The 19140-nt window shown below is 41.3% G+C and overlaps 1 protein-coding gene across 4 annotated transcripts; it reads left to right on the forward strand.

Annotated features, from left to right (window-relative positions):
* The first annotated feature begins 1519 nt into the window (after positions 1-1519).
* kif2a (kinesin family member 2a) lies at positions 1520-18482 on the forward strand. 4 transcript variants are annotated; one of them, XM_069709381.1, is made up of 22 exons: positions 1520-1726; positions 8216-8310; positions 9227-9349; positions 10165-10219; positions 10551-10667; positions 10971-11015; positions 12394-12494; positions 12609-12704; positions 12793-12847; positions 12958-13120; positions 13465-13555; positions 13714-13777; positions 13897-13988; positions 14093-14235; positions 14538-14742; positions 14919-15029; positions 15118-15185; positions 15474-15599; positions 16459-16606; positions 16980-17081; positions 17274-17409; positions 17526-18482. In XM_069709381.1, exons 1-22 carry the CDS (start codon positions 1666-1668, stop codon positions 17609-17611), a joined length of 2283 nt encoding a protein of 760 aa, XP_069565482.1. In that variant the 5' UTR covers positions 1520-1665; the 3' UTR covers positions 17612-18482. The 4 variants fall into 4 exon arrangements, with proteins under 4 accessions (XP_069565482.1, XP_069565484.1, XP_069565483.1 ...); XM_069709383.1 differs by lacking the exon at positions 15474-15599; XM_069709382.1 differs by lacking the exon at positions 10971-11015 and having other exon boundaries at positions 1521-1726.
* The last annotated feature ends 658 nt before the right edge of the window (positions 18483-19140 follow it).

Genomic DNA, 19140 nt, shown 5'->3' on the forward strand with positions numbered 1-19140 from the left:
GGCCTTTATACCAGTGGTGGTAAAATATAGTTTGTGGGTTTTTTGTGTTTGTCACCAATGTCATATGGCAGCTGTGATTATAATGATCTCTGTCTCAAACAAATACAGACAAAAAGCCCACAAATTTATAGATATAAAAAGCTTGTGCACTCCTGCTCTTGGAAGTACAATGAAGAAGACGAAATTATGCGAAGAGTTACCTAAATGGTTGAACCAAATCTGCCTCTTAAGTATACATTAAAGAAGAGAAGAAATACTTCCTTGTTGTGAGGATGGATCAGATCTGGATGTTCAAGCCTTAGTGCCACCATGTGGTATAATCCATCCAGTACAGTAAGAATGACAGGAGAGAAGGTTGCTTAAAGCAAGAGTATACCACAATGTAAACACAGTTCATTACAAGTAAAGTATACATTGCAAATAAAAAGTTTTATCAACATATTGGAAGTACCAAAAATAAAATGACTAATTTACTAAAACTAACTCATTGGTGTTATATTAAGACATATCATTGCATTCATTTTATTGTTTTTTTAATCATGTAATTGGTAAAGATTAGGCAAATTTTAAATACTTTACCTACTGTTTGGTAGTTTATCACATCATGAAAAAAATTATGTTAAGTGTTGTATGTATTGTGTAAATCTGCAAAGTGGAAGGTAAAACTTTTAAGTATACTGGAGTAAACCCATATTATTGTCCTCTAAAGTACAATTGAGTACTCAATTTAAGTATATGTACTTTGATGAAATACACTTGAGTGAATGTAATGTTTATTACACACCACTGGTGTCGTAAATACGCCTTGATTTTGTTCATCATATGTCCTAGCCTAGTCTAATCACCAACCTTACATGAAATGAGAACCATTTTCTCATTGTCTGCAGTGTTTCAAGTAAAAAACAAAACAAGGGCCAGTTCTCTTCACATTCATACGATGGCATGTGAGTTGGCTGGGATCAGCAAATCATTAAGTATTGCATTATACTACATTACTTTTAGAATTTTGACACAGATACTGCTGAAGTCCACAACATTAATGAATTTAATCAAAGGTACATCAACAGGCTCCTCATCTACTCATCTAGACTAGAAGAGAGAGCAGCCAGTGAGAACGGGAACACGGTTTCTTCCATACAGTTGATACCAACTATCAAATTAAACCGGCCAAACAGAAAACAGATTGTCAGTCTTTTGGCCCCCAACCATCATCGTCCCATAACAACAAAGCAGAGCACAGACTGCACTTAGCCACAACACTGGTGGGAAACTTGTATTAAATGCTGACAGGACAAAGTCACTGTAGAACAAAGAGGTGAAACACACACCACATCCTCTGTGCATGGTGGCACGTTTGTCTACATTTGAAATGATTCAGTACTTCCAGCCAGATAACGAACCAGACCCCGTTAGCTCGGAAATGCAAATGTTGAGATTGGTCCTCCAAACAAGTATTCAACAGTTAATTAGTTTGCTGATTTTATTCTGAAAATACCGGGACCGGAAATACTTTGCTATTCTCGGTAGCTACGTAATGCTACCTCATTCTGTTGCCCGCATCTCCCTCCCAAAACCAAAGACTGCCGAAGAGGCTGCATTTCCCCCCCTCCCCGGTTTACAACAAGTCCGTAGTCCTTGTTCTTGTTAATATTTAAGTGATGTAGAATGGCGTCTGTTTTTGGGAAGATTGTGGTTGGCACTTACGTGGAGATAAAGCGCAGCGATGGTAAGTTTGGCGCCGTCTTTATTTTAATCGCTGCGTAAGTTGTTTGGGGATCTTTGTTGCCGCGGTGCTGTTGAATAACAGCAACCGTTGTCCCTGCCTGCAGATATTCATGTTCACGTTTAGCTGCTCCAAAAACCTTCACGCTGTCTTGTCGGGGCGGTGAGTTTCCAACATGGCCTAAACCTTTGAATGAGCGCCTACCTTTGTTAGCACGCTAACACATCTCAGGGGATATCCGCCGTTAGAACTTAATCTACGTCGTCGGACGACATTAAAACACCTTCAACGGAGGGAGGGGAGGGCGTTTACTTTAGTGCCACTACGTTACTTAAAGTGATTCATTATAACGAGGCATCAAATTTGAAGATTAGCATTTCGCTAGCCCCGGCTAAGTTCAGCTCAGTCGTCCCCATAGAGAGCAACGTAAATATTAGCTTGTGATTAGCTTACCGGCTAACCGCCGCTGCCCGGGTTAATTACAGCGCTGCAGTGAAGCTGGACCGAGATCCGTTTAGTTAACGAGTAGTTTCAGTGTTGTAGATGTAATTCATGCTCCGTGTAATTTACCTTTAGCTCGTGGGATGTTTACTGAGCCAACTGAAGTGACAATAGTTGGTCGCGAAAGCCCTGAATTCTCCCAAATCGAGTATCAAGACTGTTTTTAAACACGTAAATGTGCACGTCATACATTGATATCAACATCACGGATGTTTCCTGAGACCTGCGTGACTCCTCTGGATGTGCAGATGTAGATCGCGGATGATGATAATGAATAAGATGACCCCTAATGGCAAGGAGAAGTGTAACTTTAACATCATGTAATCTCATATCAAGATATATAAAACAAATTAAAAAAAAAAAAAGCCTATTATAGTGTAGCTGTAGTTGTTCAGAAATGAAAAGGATTACATGACTCAAACTTCAGTTTGTTTTTGAGGGTTAACAAATGAGCACAAGGAGAAAGGGAGAGGCTGCTTGTTGTGCGGCTCCTCCATGTGAATGTCAGCTTTATTCTGCCTGCCTTGTGTAGTTTTTGAGTTTAGCTTCGGGGGCCGAGCAGCAAAAGATGACTGGAAAGTTGTGTAGTTCCTGTAGTAGGCTCTTTCAGGGCTAGGCTACAGCTACTAGACTAAACGCCTAAAGAACAAATAATCTTTTGAATAGAGCCTTTGCAAGTAAACTGTTGGAAGTTGGTGCCAAGGGTGTGTTTTACCGGTTGTTAGTGACGATAATGTCCACAAATCCAACATCCCTGAGCTGTTTGATTGTACTGTCCTCAGCGTCCTGGGATCAGGGGTGAGATGTGAATTAAATGCGCAGCCGGTCCAGATAGGGAAGCTGCTGTGACGGTCAGCTTTTTGTGAGTTGGTGTTGTACCTAGAGTAGGGATTGCCCTCTCTCTGGGGGTTGGTGGCGGGGCTGGTTCAGATTCGAGCCAGATTCAGGCTATTAGCCACCACCCCATCTGTTGCAGTCAGCTCCCTGGATCTTGCCAGGACTCTCCCTCACTCCCACCGGTGTTTTTTTTCCCCCCACTCCATAGTCGCTCCTGTTGAGAGAAAGATGTCACTGAAAATCATGTTTCAGCTACTTAATAGATTACCTTGCAGCTATTGTTTACTTTATCAGCCTATGATTAAAGAGCCCCTGTTTCATTTTGGGAAAGTATTATCTGTTGTCATCAGGCCTTCGTTTCAAATTAAATATAGTACTATAGTGTAGCGGTGTCTTTTAAAGCACAGTACTCCAGAGGAATAGGCCACCGACTGGCCTTGTGTTTACAGATTGCATAATTTTTCTCAGTCCGAGATGTTTTGACATGGTTTCATCAGACAGTGCATTTGGTTTTGTAGTGAAACTGATGCTTGAAGGCTTTGTTTGTTCTACAGGCTTAGCAGCGCTTGGGACCCCCCCTTTTAAGCCCCTGCAGTTACTGGGAGGTGTCGGTCTACCCATTTAGACAGATTTTAGTAAAAAAGTGGGACACTGTGCATGTTGCATTTAGGTACAGAAAATCTGCATATCAATTGCTGTAAGACAAGCCAGTGTATGACTTGGACCCTGTCCACACCATTAAAAATATGTCGTGGGTTATTCGATCTCAAGTTGACAGCTCTTGGTGCCGATGTGAATTCACCCAAGACGCACTGAGGATGGATTGAGATTAGATCTGTTCATTCAGAGGTGGTCTGGCTACATTATTTCAGGAGTATGTACACAAATGTCTCCTGGCCCACACTGAAGGACCGCCTATACAAGTGACATCTTCTGCATAAACACTAGAAATAATGTCCAATATAAAAAATATCCCGTGTAATTCAGATGAACTGCACAGAAAGTAGGAGACATCTACCTGCAAAATGAATTGCTGGCTATAAATACATCCTGTCTACCTGAGACTTGTTTTACCAAAGCCCCTTTTTGTTTTTTTGTTTTTTTTAAAGTTTACTTTGTCTGTAAAACCAACAGGGTTCGTGTTGAGACTAACAAACTAGTTTACAGACTCTTGCTTGTTCTCTCGAAGCAACTTCGAAGAATGAGTTTCAACTTTTGCTGTGTATGTTAAGCACAAATTGAAAGAAGGCCATCAGTTCCTGACGCTACTAATCCACTGTTTTCATTGTCCCCATTAGATTATTTCCCCCCCATCTGGCCCAACATGCATTTGCTGCATCAATGCCATTTTAATAATCTGAAACTATTTTACCTACAATACAATGTTTCCTAAATGCAATATATCAGGTCAGGGGTCTGAAGGCTTTCTGACTAATCTACATCATCACAATGTTTATTTACACTTCCCTTTTTAAAAATCTGTTGTGCTTCACAACAAAAAGGAAGCAAAATAAAATAAGTGCTGGTGGGATATAGGAGGATTTTTTTTTTGTGTGTGTGTTCCTTTTGGAGCTCACTATGACAACATACTTGGGTAGTATAATTGAGTAATAAAGATGTGAAATATGTGAGAAGTAGTTGCATTTGAATTAGGCTACAGTGAGAAAGGATGTGTCATTTTGTTAAGTGTCTGTTTCTTGTTGCATCCCAGCCGCCTGTTTGTTTGTTATGTATTTTGCGTGATGTGGGGAAGTGCGATCCTATTACAAGTTGTCACTCGAGACGCATTTGGATGCATCCTAGTGCCAGGTGTGAACAGGCGTACTTAAAGCTGTCCACCTGTGAACAGATCATCCAAGATGCATGTTAAGGCCAGGTGTAAAAATGGCCTTAACGTTTCAGTTCATGTTGCTATAGGAATACAATGTTTGTATGTGAGGGAGAGGAAGGCTTACTGATGTTGGGGGAAATGAAATGTTCCTTTCATCAGCAGAGTACGCAGCTAAACAACAGTGCCTCTGGACCTTGTAGATATACAGTGTCGTTTAGTGTTTTTGAAGGCTCCAGACGTATGCCAAAAGGATTTGTGATAACTGATTATTGATTTAAGTTGCAAATCAATTACACGATATCTGCCTTGGCTTTTTAATGTCATTCTACGTTGCGTGTCTTTAATTTTGTTTCTATATAACTAACTTATCAGTACAGAAAGTCTTCACTTTATTCGTGTCACATTATGACACCTATTTTTTTCTGAATGGGGAGGGAATATGTTGTTCTTTCTGTAAAAATGCAGCTTCGAGGATGGTGTGGAGCAGGTTTTTGTGTCCTCCAGTCTCGGCCTCTGGCTTTAACAGCTTAAACAGGCTCCTATGTCCATGGTTGTGTATGATGTTATAAAGGCTACCTGTCAATTTGCTGTATATCGTTAATGCCATTGATGACTGCATTTCTACATGCAGCAACCTGGTGGAGAAGGCCTTTTCATGGGAAATAGCTGAGACTGTCACATCATGAACTTAACGTTTCTCAAGCGTCAATATTTTGTTCTTGCCATTCACACTCTTAGTGAACGTCACTATTTCAAGACACTGTTTTGTGTTTACAGTTGAGATGCAGTGCTGTCAACCTCAATCAGGGTGCTACTGTGTGCGCGTTGATAGAACAAACAAATCAGTTCATGTATTTGTAATTGCTCTGTCCTCTTCTGTCCTTTCCATTACGATGGAAAGTTAACTAAATATGTTTTCTTCAACATTTATCCTCCGTCCAACCCTGGTCCAGAGGAGGGTCGACCCACACGGATAGACACATCGTCTGTGTGAATGGGGTATGAGTGAGTCTCCACAGCAGAGGACACAGTGGAGAAATTGGATATTAGATTCAATTTTACTCAAGTTGACGACAAGGATGCTCTTAATGTCTAAGGACGGTGAAATCTGCCAAAGACACCAATCGTTCCCCCTCAACCAACAGTATTTGTTAAGCGTAGTGTCCCTTCATGAGCAGCACAGGGAGGAGGACAGAATAGAGGGCGGATGTGGCCACAGAGCTGTTTGCCGGATTAATGTAAAAAAGCTGCACTGTTATAAACAACAAGGTTCAAGGGCTTAGATAGCCATCAATTAGTCCATCCATATATAAAGTTATTCTAATGTTTTTGTCGCCTATACACGCATGGCAGTAAAGAAATGAGGTCTCCACTTAATAAGTACATTATATTTCAATTATTTATATAATATTTATATTTTGAATAATAAAAAAAACGTTATTACAAACAAGTTTCCAATAAACTAATGTGTTCCTAATTAGTTATTTGAACAACTCCTACTGTTATGAACCTACAGGAATGCTGTGGTCTTAAACGTAACTGCTTATATTATCCAACCAGCCAGCGACATTTACTTTTTCTTCTTCTTTTTGTATCTGTAGCAACTAGCAAGTAGCTATTATCAGGATGTAGCAGCGATTTAAGAGCTCTTAAAAGTAAAGGGTGTGATACCAAGCATTACATCTCCGTTGGTGTCTTGTTGCTTTTCAACTTTGTATTATTTACTCTCTAATTTACTTTAGCTGTCTTTCTGCAGTTGTTGCCATAAGAGTTATGAGGTACACAAGAGTCAGACAGGTGACAATTAAAGTAGGAAAATAATGTGTACGATATGATCAAGAATCCGCAGGCATTAGATCCCCACCAGATTTAACATCAACAGGAGAATTTGGTCTGCTGCTCTCCACCACCATCAGTACATGAGGGGATATACTGAAGGGATAAAAGACGTTTATCTCCTCACTAGGGCTACAGAGACTTGGGGAATACATGCCAAAGTGTATTGAAGCTGTTTTGGTGGCTTGTGGACGAACAGCTTTAATAGGTCACCCACCTGTTTGTAGTTGGTTCTTAAGAGTTGTGATTTAAAAGTTGTTGTTTTTTTATGGTGTTTTAAACTAAGTTATGCCCGTTTAAGTAGCGCCATACTATTAAATGAATGGCAGTGGTACAACATGTCGTCCATGTTGAAACATTATGACTTGGATCCTGAGACATGGCACACGAACTCTGCCTCTTACTCGACCTTATTTTTCAATTAAACTAGTTTTCCCGTTCTCGTATGAGCTCTGCATCTTGACGACCTCTTATGAGTACCACAGTCAGTTCTAGGTGAAGGGTGGAGGGACGGGATGGTCAACATTGTCATTGTTCATCAATTTTCTATGTCGGTGGTGTGTGTCACCGTGTAGTTTATGAATGCAGGTTATCAGATTACTACATGTTGTGTTAATTCACATCACTTGGCAGTTTGGGGGTAAAATGTACTGTTTTGTCCTCAAGAATGTATCATGTAACAATATTATGTAATCATTGTTATACAATAGAAAAACAGTACCAGATACTATTGAAAAGTTTTGCTGTTCACAAATGTGGCTCCTTTTGACCAAGTGATAATGTGCTTCAGTTGTAATGAATTACATCTCTCACAACATTTACTTGTGTAAATGTTTTATTTTTTTAAGTGAACAGTGTGCTAACCATCTCCTGAGTGCATAAAATGTTTTTTTTTCCAGCTCTCCCTCTTTTAAGACAATAGATCTGCTTTTCCTGCCCTTTGCCAATGTAAAGCTAGTGTGTGGTAAATCAATTAAATGTTCAGCTGTTGAGAACACTGAGAACATCTTCGCTCGCTAGCTGTCTCTGAATAATGGATACCGGAACGTGGTGTTTCCCTGGTTGTCGGCAAAGATGGGAGGACTGAGCATGCTTTTCACAGCTGTTAATATTACAGTACAGACAGAAGGGCGGAGAGAAGCATACAGGCTAGTAGCAGCTGTGCTCGTCTCTATTTTCTGCGCTTCTCTCCAACGGGTTATTATGAAGCACCATGGTCAGAACTTACTAAGATTAGCCTCAACCTATTGCCATGGATCTTGCATGAAACTGGATTCAATGGGCCCCAATTGTTTTTTAGGTAAAGTAAAATATATATAAAGCAAAAGCTTTATTAGTGTTAGCACATAAGGACAATAAAAGAATAAACTTTTTTTTTTAAATGCCATCATTATTGCTGCCATACTCTCCAGGGCTCTAAAAGCACTGTCTGTAGTGTTATTTTGCCAGTCTGATGTTTGAGCGTTTCTTGACTCTTTCTTTTTCAGGACGTATACACCAGGCAATGGTGACCTCGCTGAATGAGGACAACGAAAGCGTCACTGTGGAGTGGATAGAAAATGGAGATACAAAAGGGAAAGAGGTAAACCACCATTTACTGCCCCTCAAAGCACCACCACCAGGAGCAGCAAGTGCTTTTGTATTTAGCAATGTATAATGCATTCAAAGACATTGTGGAGCTGCCGTGATTACACAACTGGCGCCACACTATGTCCCACAGTCCCAACAGACATCACCTTCTGCACACGGATGTGGATGAACCTTCAGCTCTGATCACGTCCCACGCTGTGTATATTCAATAGTATGTCCGAGAACAGGTCAATTAAATAATCTAGATAATTATTACAAAAATAATTATCGATGAATTATTTTTAACTAATTAACGATGATAAAGTGGTGAGTAACTTACAATTAATGTACGTGTTCTGCATCTGGGTCATCGTCACAATCATCCTGTTGGACCACAGCATCAATAGGCTTACATAGCCGACATGTACAGGGCTAAGCAAGGGGGACAAAACATGTTGTCGTTTTTAGAAAGGGAAAATGAGTGAGCGCGGGGAGAGTTAAATGTTGAGGCTGTAAGGATTAAATGGGATGGAAACTTAAACTGAAAATACACCACGAACTTCAAATTAAAAGGTACCAACTCCGTGGAGTTTTCTCCACATGCATACCGCGTGTATCTGTTGACAGCATTTCCTGCCTTGTTAAGGATATTAAATAAATATTGTGGTGATGATTATTGGTATCAATCAGTATGAAAAAATAGTGTGATAGTATAGTGAGTGATAATATTTGTTTTGCTTTCTGATCTATATTTGTATATGTATTGTGTGCCTAAACTGTCTAGGACTGGCTGAATAGTTTTATATTAAATGTTAGTTTTTTTTTAGTTTGTGACTAATACAATGTGTTAAAATTGGATAGTATTGTTACACTGTCTAATGCCAAACATTGGGTGATTCACATGCGAACACTGCTCTGTTTTTGGACAGATTGATTTGGAGAGCATATTTGCACTTAATCCAGATGTGGCTCCAGATGAGGAGATTGCCCCTAGTCCAGAAACTCCACCCCCTCCTACACCCACATCTGTGAAGGTCAGCAAAATTGCAAAGGTGAGTACTGCTATGCCACTAAGTTTGAGGTATAAGGTATAATTGAGGCTGATGATTGAGAACTTTGTACTTTCTCTTTCTCTGTTTAACATCCCTCGTTCACATTACAGCCAGAATTCAGAGGTTCCAGTCTTACTCAGGTAGTTAATGTGTGACCTTAATATAGAGCCTGGATCCATCTGGGTGACCAGCTAATGTTATGTTAAGTACACTGTGTGCACAGTAGATTAGAGCTGGGGTAATGACCTGTTTTGTAGTACAGTAAAGTGGGATTTAAAATGAGATAATGTTGCTTACGATTTATTGTTTGAATAGAAAGCATTACTTTTACTTTAATTTCATTTTGTCTATATTTGGCTGAGGAGTAGAATGTAATTTTGCCAGGTTTTTTTATAATGCCTGCATCTGACATATTATTTCACCCTGTAAGGATTTAATTTAATTTAATGCAGTAATTTGAAAGTGTTGCTTTAATGTAGATCCAAAACCTCTACAGAAATCCTCACAAGTAAACTTACAGGAGACACAGTCTTTCAGTGTTTGGACCATGTTCACTCACATTTATTTTTGGAGTGTGTGTGTGTGTGTGTGTGTGTGTGTGTGTGTGTGTGTGTGTGTGTGTGTGTGTGTGTGTGTGTGTGTGTGTGTGTGTGTGTGTGTGTGTGTGTGTGTTAGCTGCAGAGTATTCATGGAAAGCAAAATTGAGTGGGAACTAAACCTGTGGATTATAAAAGCAAAATTAGGAATCAAACAAACTACCTCAATATCTAACTGCGTGTTTTTTTTTTTCTTTCTTTCTTTTTGTTTCCTTGCAGAATCGCCGGACGATAGCACCTGTTAAGAATGAAACTCCGTCCAGGGATAATAGAGGTTTGTTCCATAAAGTGTAGATTTGTTTAATTATCCTTCCATAATAAGTAATTCACTTAAAATAATCAAAGAAATGTTATCTTGATAGACAACATATTTGGTTTCTCTGCATGTCATCAGTTAGCAGTAATGTCGGATTAAGTATTCATTAACCATATTTCACATATTTTGAACCTGTTACACCACACGCTTAAGTGCTTAATTTTATGTCAGGAAAGTGAAATTTAAGATTTTTTTTTTTTTTAATTTGTTTTGATGCCAAGCCCTATATATATTGCTCGTTAGTGGCATCTGGATCAAGAGGTCTCGGCCTTTATCATTGTGTTTTCAGCAATTCCTACCCGGGCCAGACCTCCACAGCCTCCACAGCCCGAGCCTGCACCACCTCCTCCATCCCAGCAGCCCGCACAGCTCACTCAAGCCCAGACACAACAGCAACTACAGAATGGTAACATTATCAAAACAATAATGACTTTTCTTTTTGAATTAAAGATTAACTTTGATCTTCTGATCTTTTTCAAGTAAATTATACTTTCAGGGAACCAGTTGACCAAAAGTTTCTAGGATAAACCCCAATGCAAATGCAATGCACAATCCATATGAGATTTTTTTTTTTTTTACAAGTATATTGTCAAAGGAATAGTGACGAATGGCCTCACTTTTAACATTTATAGTAGTTTAATCAGTAGAAACAAGGATATTATAAACATATTACTATCTCATGTTTTTGTTGATCACATGTTTATCACAGAATCCTCACATCACCCGATATCCAGAAAGGAGATTGGACAGCTTTGTATGTATCATCTGCATGTTACCTCTTGCCCTCAGTGCTTTATGGTGATTCTTATAGTTCCCAATAAAATCTGAAAGTCCTCCAGTCCTACAAGTACATTGTGCTCCCAAATGTCTGACAGATACTATTCGGAGCAGTGCTGTGGAGAGGAAGCAGCGCAAACATCCAGCAGACAGGCTTTCTGGGTATTAGACAAGGAGTGAAAAAAAAAAAAGAATAAATTGTGCTGCTGTTAGGTTGCACTGCCTTCTCCCTGTCTGATTTCTGCTGAGTCACACGCAAGTACACGCATGGAAAAAGCCTGTGGTACTGCGTGTTACTCCTCTGGGCCCAGACAGCGATAATAGCCTTTTTCTTTACCCTCCCAAGTGCTCACTGTCGTTTGATGAGCCGAGAGGAGAGGGACAGAAACCCCTCCCCCCTCCCCCGCCTCAGCCCCTCCTTCACCGACTCCTTCTGAGACCGAATAACCCACAAGTAGTGATGGTGCTGCATTCCTCTTATACTTCCTTGTCCTGGTGCTGAACCAGCTCATCTTCTCCCCTCAGATTAGAGCAGATTATAAATCACTCTGCTCTGATAGTCTGCGTTCTCACTGGGACTGAAGCCAGCAGGAGGCCAGGACTGTATTACGGGGCTTCGGCCAGGCTTTGCAGCGGGAATCTGGGGCTGCAGCAGCGAGCCAGGGCAAATCACATGACACTGTTTTTTTTTTTTTTTTTTTTTTTATGAACTCTGCAAGAAATCAGAAGTGGCTACTGCTCACGTGTTTGATATCCTGTGTTCTCATATTATGGTTACTAATAATTTGTGATTAACCTGAAACGACACTAACCTGTGGGTGTGCTGTGCTGGGAGCTTTGGAATAACTTTCCGTTTGATTGTTACTTTACTGAGATAATTCTACTTTATTTGAAACTGCCTCTAATTTTTAATCAGATTGGAGTAATTACAGTAATACAAGACACGTATCCTACATGTTAAGCGATGTGTTTCAGCAGTACCTGGTGCAGTTGTGTTTGAGGAACCGGATAGAGAGGATAAATAAGACGAGCACGTTTCGAACACACTGCAAAGACCTTTTGTTTGTTATGTAGAGAAAGCAGCTAGTGTTACGCTGGAGACGCTGTGTGCCAGCCACTGCGTTCTGCTCTTTGGTTGCATTTATCACTGTTGGGCTTTGTTGGAAATAGCCCAAGGTTTCCTGTCTGTATGAAGGATACCAAAAGAAAAAGAAAGCTGAGGGAAGAGACTGAGGAAGAGGAAGAAACAGACTGGAAATGAGATGAGACAGAAAGAGAGCTTTTTACAAAGAAAGTCTGTTGGTACGTGTTGTAAAAGGCAGAGGAGTTACCGTTCCCCTTTTTCTTAATGGCAGCAAGGAGGAAGTCCAACTGTGTGAAGGAGGTGGAGAAACTGCAGGAGAAAAGAGAAAGACGCCGGCTTCAGCAACAGGAGCTCAGGGAGAAGAGAGCTCAGGTACATCAGAATTATTCTTTACGATTTCCTTTGTGAGAACATGAGCATCATTTTCCAATTGGTGAATAAGTTGACGCTGCAGTCTGTCACTTTGTTCTCCTTGTTCCTCCTCAGGAGGTGGATACCACGGTCCCCAACTATGAGATCATGTACATGATCCGAGATTTCCGAGCCAGTCTAGACTACCGGCCTCTGACCACAGCTGACTTGGTGAGTAATGACTGAAAGTTCTCCTGATTGCTAGACGTTGACCCTCAGTAAGAACATATTAAAACGTCCTTCTTGTCGCACCGGCCAGATTGAAGAGCACAGAATATGTGTTTGTGTGAGGAAACGTCCTCTCAACAAAAAAGGTAAGTTCTTTTTTTGGTGGGACGTGGGTCTTGTGAGAAATCATTGATATATTCAAATGTTCCTCCTAAGTACTTCTGTAATGAAAAGTCTTGCCTCTGCTGCGCTCCAGAGTTGACCATGAAGGATTTGGATGTTATCACCATTCCCAGTAAGGATGTGGTGATGGTTCATGAACCCAAACAAAAAGTGGACCTGACCCGCTACCTGGAGAACCAGACCTTCCGCTTCGACTATGCCTTTGATGACAGCACTACCAACGAGATGGTTTACAGGTCTGTAACAGCAAGTTGCGAACAAACAAAGCCGATAGATCAGCGTGTTTTATGTGCTGGCTCTTAACAGTTTACAGAAGTTACACTTCAGTTCAGTTTGATTTATATGATGTCAATCACAGCATACGTCATCTCAAGGCAGATTGGGAAGGAAAATTCGCTTTTAACACGAGGAACCCTCCGATGAAAGCTATCTATAATCTATCGTATTTGAGCACGGACCAACTGGTTGCTATTGTGTTGATGATATAAATAACGATTACACTAATACTAATAAGAGTTCATTCTATGCTGGTGTGGCAGATGGAGTAGAGAATGAATGTGTGTTCTGTCTTATCCTGCAGGTTCACTGCCAGACCTCTGGTGGAGACCATTTTTGAGAGGGGCATGGCCACCTGCTTTGCCTACGGACAGACAGGCAGTGGAAAAACACACGTGAGTTACACGCTACAGCTCTTGTAGAAAAACCCAAAACATCACTTGAAAGGGGCTCAAACCTAAATGCCTCTCTTTATATTTTCTCAATTTTATCTTCCTTGACTATCATTGGAAAAGAGATCTTCACCTGTACTGTACTGTGTTTTGTATTTTAGACTATGGGTGGAGATTTCTCTGGGAAGAACCAGGACTGCTCGAAAGGAATTTATGCTTTAGCTGGTAAGCAAATAAGTTATGATTTCTGCACTAAATTCAAATACACCACGTTTGCTTATTTTTCAAAAGGGTTTGCTTTGTTTACGTGGAATTAGTAGAACTCTTATTTCTTTTTTGTGCAGCTCGGGATGTATTTCTCATGTTGAAGAAACCCAACTACAAGAAGTTAGATCTACAAGTATATGCAACCTTCTTTGAAATCTACAGTGGAAAGGCAAGTGATGTGTAATCATTTGTTTTGTTTAAAAAAAAAAAAAACAACCCTCACCTAAAAATAAACATGAACACATGCTGACTGTGCTGCGTATGTACTGATAGGTGTTTGACCTGCTGAATCGTAAAGCAAAGCTGAGGGTGCTGGAGGACGGCAAACAGCAGGTGCAGGTTGTGGGGCTTCAGGAGAAGGAGGTCAAGTGCACAGAGGACGTCCTGAAACTGATTGAAGTGGGCAACAGCTGCAGGTACGACAACAGAAACTTTGTCAACCAAGTTGTTCGCGGTTCAATCTCAAGACATTGAATCATGTATTTGTTCAGCACGTTATTACGATCCTATTGTAACTTATTTTTGCCTCGTGAAATGAGTCACTCATCGTGCAAATGTCTTGTGACAGCGTAACGCATCAGCCTAGTTATATTCTTGGTACACAATATTCATAGCAAATAAAGGAAGCCTGTCTGTCTCACAACTGTAAGAGTACAATCTCGCCCCTACTCACCGGGCCTGTTGTTCACCTTTTGTGTCTCTTTCCTCTCGCTCCTAGAACATCAGGGCAGACATCGGCCAACGCTCACTCATCTCGCAGCCACGCTGTGTTCCAGATAATCCTCCGGAGGAAGGGGAAGATGCACGGAAAGTTCTCCCTCATTGACCTTGCGGGGAACGAGAGGGGGGCTGATACATCGAGTGCCGACCGCCAGACTCGTCTAGAGGGAGCTGAGATCAACAAAAGCCTGCTAGCCCTGAAGGTCTGTGGCAGGGACAACGACGGGGGGGGGGGGGGGGGGGGGGGGGCTCTGTCCCACGTGTCTGCAGCCACCCCCTTTTTCAATTTGTTTGGGAAAACACAAAAGACACAATGGTATCAAATTGCATATATTTGACTTGCCTCATCGTGTGTCTCTCTCTCTCCTTCTTGTTTCAGGAGTGTATCAGAGCTCTTGGTCGTAACAAGCCCCACACTCCATTCAGGGCCAGTAAGCTCACCCAAGTCCTCAGAGATTCGTTTATTGGGGAAAATTCTCGCACATGCATGGTCAGTTCTTTGTCTTCACAAACAATCTTTGCTCGTGTTGTCATATCTCTTGCATAGATATTAATCTAGACAGTCTTCCTCCAAACAGATTGCAACAATCTCTCCTGGTATGACATCCTGCGAGAACACACTCAACACACTACGCTACGCCAACAGGTGGGAAGACCTACCGCAGAGTTTTGTTCAGTGTCTTGTTGCTACAGCATCCAAAGCAAATGAATTGTGAAATTGACTTCTACTATAATCCCCAGTGGCTTTTTTTATTTTTTTTTTTTATATCTTAAAATTGGCCGTACAGATGGTGTTATTGTATACTGTGGACCTGTTTACGCTCGTTAGTTCTTTCTGACTCTCTTGTATCCTCTCTCACTCCTCTTTTCTCCTGCTTTGTTTCCTCCTTGTCTCCCACCCTCTGCTCCTCTGTGCGCTGGTGCCGCTGTGTAGAGTGAAGGAGTTTGGGATTAGTCCGTCGGACATCCCCTTCTCCCAGAGCGGTCAGGGGAGTCGCTCTGATAACTCGCCCACCAATACCTTTGAGTATGATGACTTTGCTGCGACTTCTCCCAGCAGGTCGAGCACTCCCCAAAAGTGCAGCAATGCACGCACACACACGCAAACGCACGCACGCACACACACACACACACACACACGCACGCACGCACACACACACACACACACACACACACACACACACACACACACACACACACACACACACACACACACACTCTCAGTGCATGTGCTCCTTTTGTGTATTTAATACATCATAACACACATCCATGAGCTCATTTTGGCACTTTTCATTTACGTCATCAGCCGTTCGCTATGAAAGACTTCCTCTTTTCATGCTTTTCATCCCCACTTTGGCTTGTGCTTTCACTTTTATCTTTAGCTAAGCTGTCATTAAAACCTGGACCTTTCACCGAGTCCTGAAGAACAATACATCTGTGTGTTTTTTTGTTGTTGTTGTTGTTCTGTGATACCATCAGTGGTGACGCCTGGATGTCAGGGAGAACTCTGAAAGCTGTGAGTGATAAGTCAGAATGAAAACGTGCTGGTTGAAAACTTGCATTACGCTGTTCGGTAAACGCATCCAGGATCAGCTGTTGTTTGAGCCAACTCTCGGCAGCTAATCCCTCTCACAGTCCTAGGCCTAATTAATTAGCACTGCACATGCAGGTTGGGTGCAGAGAAGTAATCCCTCAAGAGCTCTGTGATGCCCCGTTTAACACAAGCTCTGACCACCCCGACTCCAGTTGGCACAATAACTGACATCTACAGATTGACCACAGTCATATTTCCCTGTGCATGACATCACTTCTGCCATGATGCTACCATACTGTGCAAATTGTGAACTCCACACCCCTGGTCAACCAGCAGCCATAGTCGGGAGTTGTCCTGACCATTTTAGTGTCTCTTCCGTCTGCAGGGTGAAGGAGCTGACCGTGGACCCCAACCAAGTGATGGAGGGCGGGCGACCCAACATCCACGTCGTCAACCAGCTGGATCTTTTGGATGAGGAGTGGCTGAGTATCTCACCGCAGAGAGACGACCTCAAACTGCTCTGTGAGCAGAATGTAAGTCCAGGATCTGTTGCTTCACACGGACAACAGGAAGCGATAATAGCATTAAAAACGTATACCACGGTAGCAATGTGAAGCACTTAACGAGACGTTAAGCGAGCACGCTGAGAGACCATGTATTTCCTCAATCACGCAAACAAAGCAATGGAGGGTTTCACAGTGTGTATTAAAGAAACTCATAGTTAAACAGCGACATCTGAAGGATCTTGTTGCTTAAGCGAATAACAGACATTTTACAGAATCTGACTCATGTTGACTGTAATGTCCATTGGTTTAAGATTTTAGCAGTGATCTCAGAATAGATGCTCAGTTTTTCTGCTTTGTTTGTTTGTGTGTTCGTTGCCGACTCTGTAAATGTGTCTCCCAGGAGGAGGAAGTGTCTCCCCAGCTCTTCACCTTTCACGAGGCAGTGTCTCAGTTAGTGGAAATGGAGGAGCAGGTCCTAGAGGACCACAGGGCTGTTTTCCAGGTCAGAACACCAAAGAAAACAAACAGCACTCCAGCTCACGTCATAATTCATTTAAGTCCACATACGTGAAAACAGATAAATGCTAATTCCTGAAAATGTGTTTGGGCGACTCGCGTTTGAAGGCTTTTCAAAATGAAAGAGGTTGTTCTTTGATGCAGCTAATAATATTCCTGTGTCTCTTCTCTGAGCAAGGAGTCTATCCGATGGTTGGAAGATGAAAAGGTGCTGCTGGAGATGACAGAGGAGGTGGACTATGACGTGGAGTCCTACGCCACACAGCTGGAGCAGATCCTCGACCAGAAGATAGATATCCTCACTGAGCTCCGAGGTATGACTGAAGCACAGACGCACATCGTCGACAACACTTCCTGTTGCAATTTATTATTTTATCACTTTTAATTTCATTACACTATTGTTGAGTCCAGTCTTTTCTCTCTTTAACAGATAAAGTGAAGTCATTCCGCTCTACACTTCAGGAGGAGGAGCAAGCCAGTAAGCAGATCAATCCCAAGAGGCCACGCGCTCTTTAGAGACCGAAGACGTTTAAGTGGCACAAACAGAAACATAACCACTAGATGTCGGGCACAACTCGAGCTGTCACTAGCAGCTGTGAAAACGCGAATAAAAGGACTGTCTCATCTCAACAGGCTCAAGGAAATGCATTTGTTATGATCCCTCTCCTAACAAAACTGGCGGCTCTACACTCACTATGGTCTTGTTAGAAAACTAATGAAGGAAAATTGTTTCCTTCTGTTTTAGGTGATTTTTTTTTTTTTTCATGAAGAATGTTTAGTTTCCTCTCCCTGTTCTTAAATTATTTTTCTTTTATACTTGTTTATACTTCCTTTGAACGGGATATTTTTGACCTGGTTTAAGAAGAGATCTTCATCGAAAATGTTTTAAAGTTTACTGCACAAAACCAGTATTTGATTTCTGGTTGCTCTGGCTGACATTTCTGCATGTGCACTCTGTGATAGCTTATGTACAATACTGTTTCATGCTTCGGGGTCCTCGGTTGGCAATGTAAAGTCATATTTCATTGTAAGTGATCTCTTCTCTCTTTTCCTTCCTTCTCAGTTTTTACCAGTTTGGAAGAAGCTTTTAACCACATTGTGCTTCTTCCTTTGTGTTTCTTTCCTCGTGTTCCTCAGAGGTTTTTACATGTAGTTTGCTTCAGTTTGTGCCATGTCGTTCTATGTGGCAACTGACTTTAAAACTATTACTTAATGTAAAACATGTTTTCCACCCATTTAACACTTTGTTATAAAAAGGAAATTAGCAAAAAAAAAACTATTAATAAATGTATAGTGAAGACCACTGACCTGCCATTGGTTATGTTGCTCAGTGTTTGCACCGGATGTAATGCTGAAGGAAATAATAAATATTCATGTTTCATTTGAATGACTTCTGTGACAATGAGTAATCTAAATAAATGGTCTGAATAACAGCCATCACCATAAAACTGAGTGGAAATAGGCCTCATGACAGTGGTCTGAACATCAGAGTTCATCTCTCTCATCCTCAATGTTTGACCTAGTGTGTGCATGAAAACATTTGAAACACTTTATAATAATTTAAAATAAAGGGAAAACAATTCAAATCAATCCTTTAACCAACAATAGCTATGTTCCTACATCAATTAAAAAAAAAAAAAAAAGCACGTGTCCTGTAGCATCACACTCAGTGATAGCACCTAGGGAAGCAATGTGTTTCCATGGTGACACCTTATGAAGTGGCAGGTTTGGGAAAGGTAGCAAGGCCTGAAAGTTGAAAGTCACCGGAAGTATCAGAAAGCAAACGTTTTCTCTGCTTGACACGAGTCTGGTCCAGGGCCATCAACTGCTTGCTGCCCTCTAGCGGCCCACAGTGAGTACTTACAGTGGACAGTACCATGTAAAAAAGAAAACGCTTAAAAGCTTTGTACACATTCACAGATTTTTTTTTTTTTTTCTGGTCACAATGTGCGACATGTACTGGATGTGTATTGTTCGTTTTCTCCTGAGATGGTGTGCTGCTCTGCATGGGTGTATGGCGTAAGTATTTATGTATCTTTGTGGTC

Source organism: Brachyistius frenatus, unplaced genomic scaffold, assembly GCF_029030835.1.
Source record: "Brachyistius frenatus isolate BFR_SWC_R1_liver_20210118 unplaced genomic scaffold, ASM2903083v1 Contig_83, whole genome shotgun sequence".
Classification (NCBI taxonomy): Eukaryota; Metazoa; Chordata; class Actinopteri; family Embiotocidae; genus Brachyistius; species Brachyistius frenatus.

What these genes read in the sequence shown, in the direction of transcription:
- kif2a (XM_069709381.1), top strand. Translation starts at nt 1,666, where the DNA reads ATGGCGTCTGTTTTTGGGAAGATTGTGGTTGGCACTTACGTGGAGATA. An exon ending in CAGGCAGTGGAAAAACACAC is followed by an intron (nt 13,556 to 13,713) that starts GTGAGTTACACG and finishes TTTGTATTTTAG; the next exon opens with ACTATGGGTGGAGATTTCTC. An exon ending in AACTGCTCTGTGAGCAGAAT is followed by an intron (nt 16,607 to 16,979) that starts GTAAGTCCAGGA and finishes TGTGTCTCCCAG; the next exon opens with GAGGAGGAAGTGTCTCCCCA.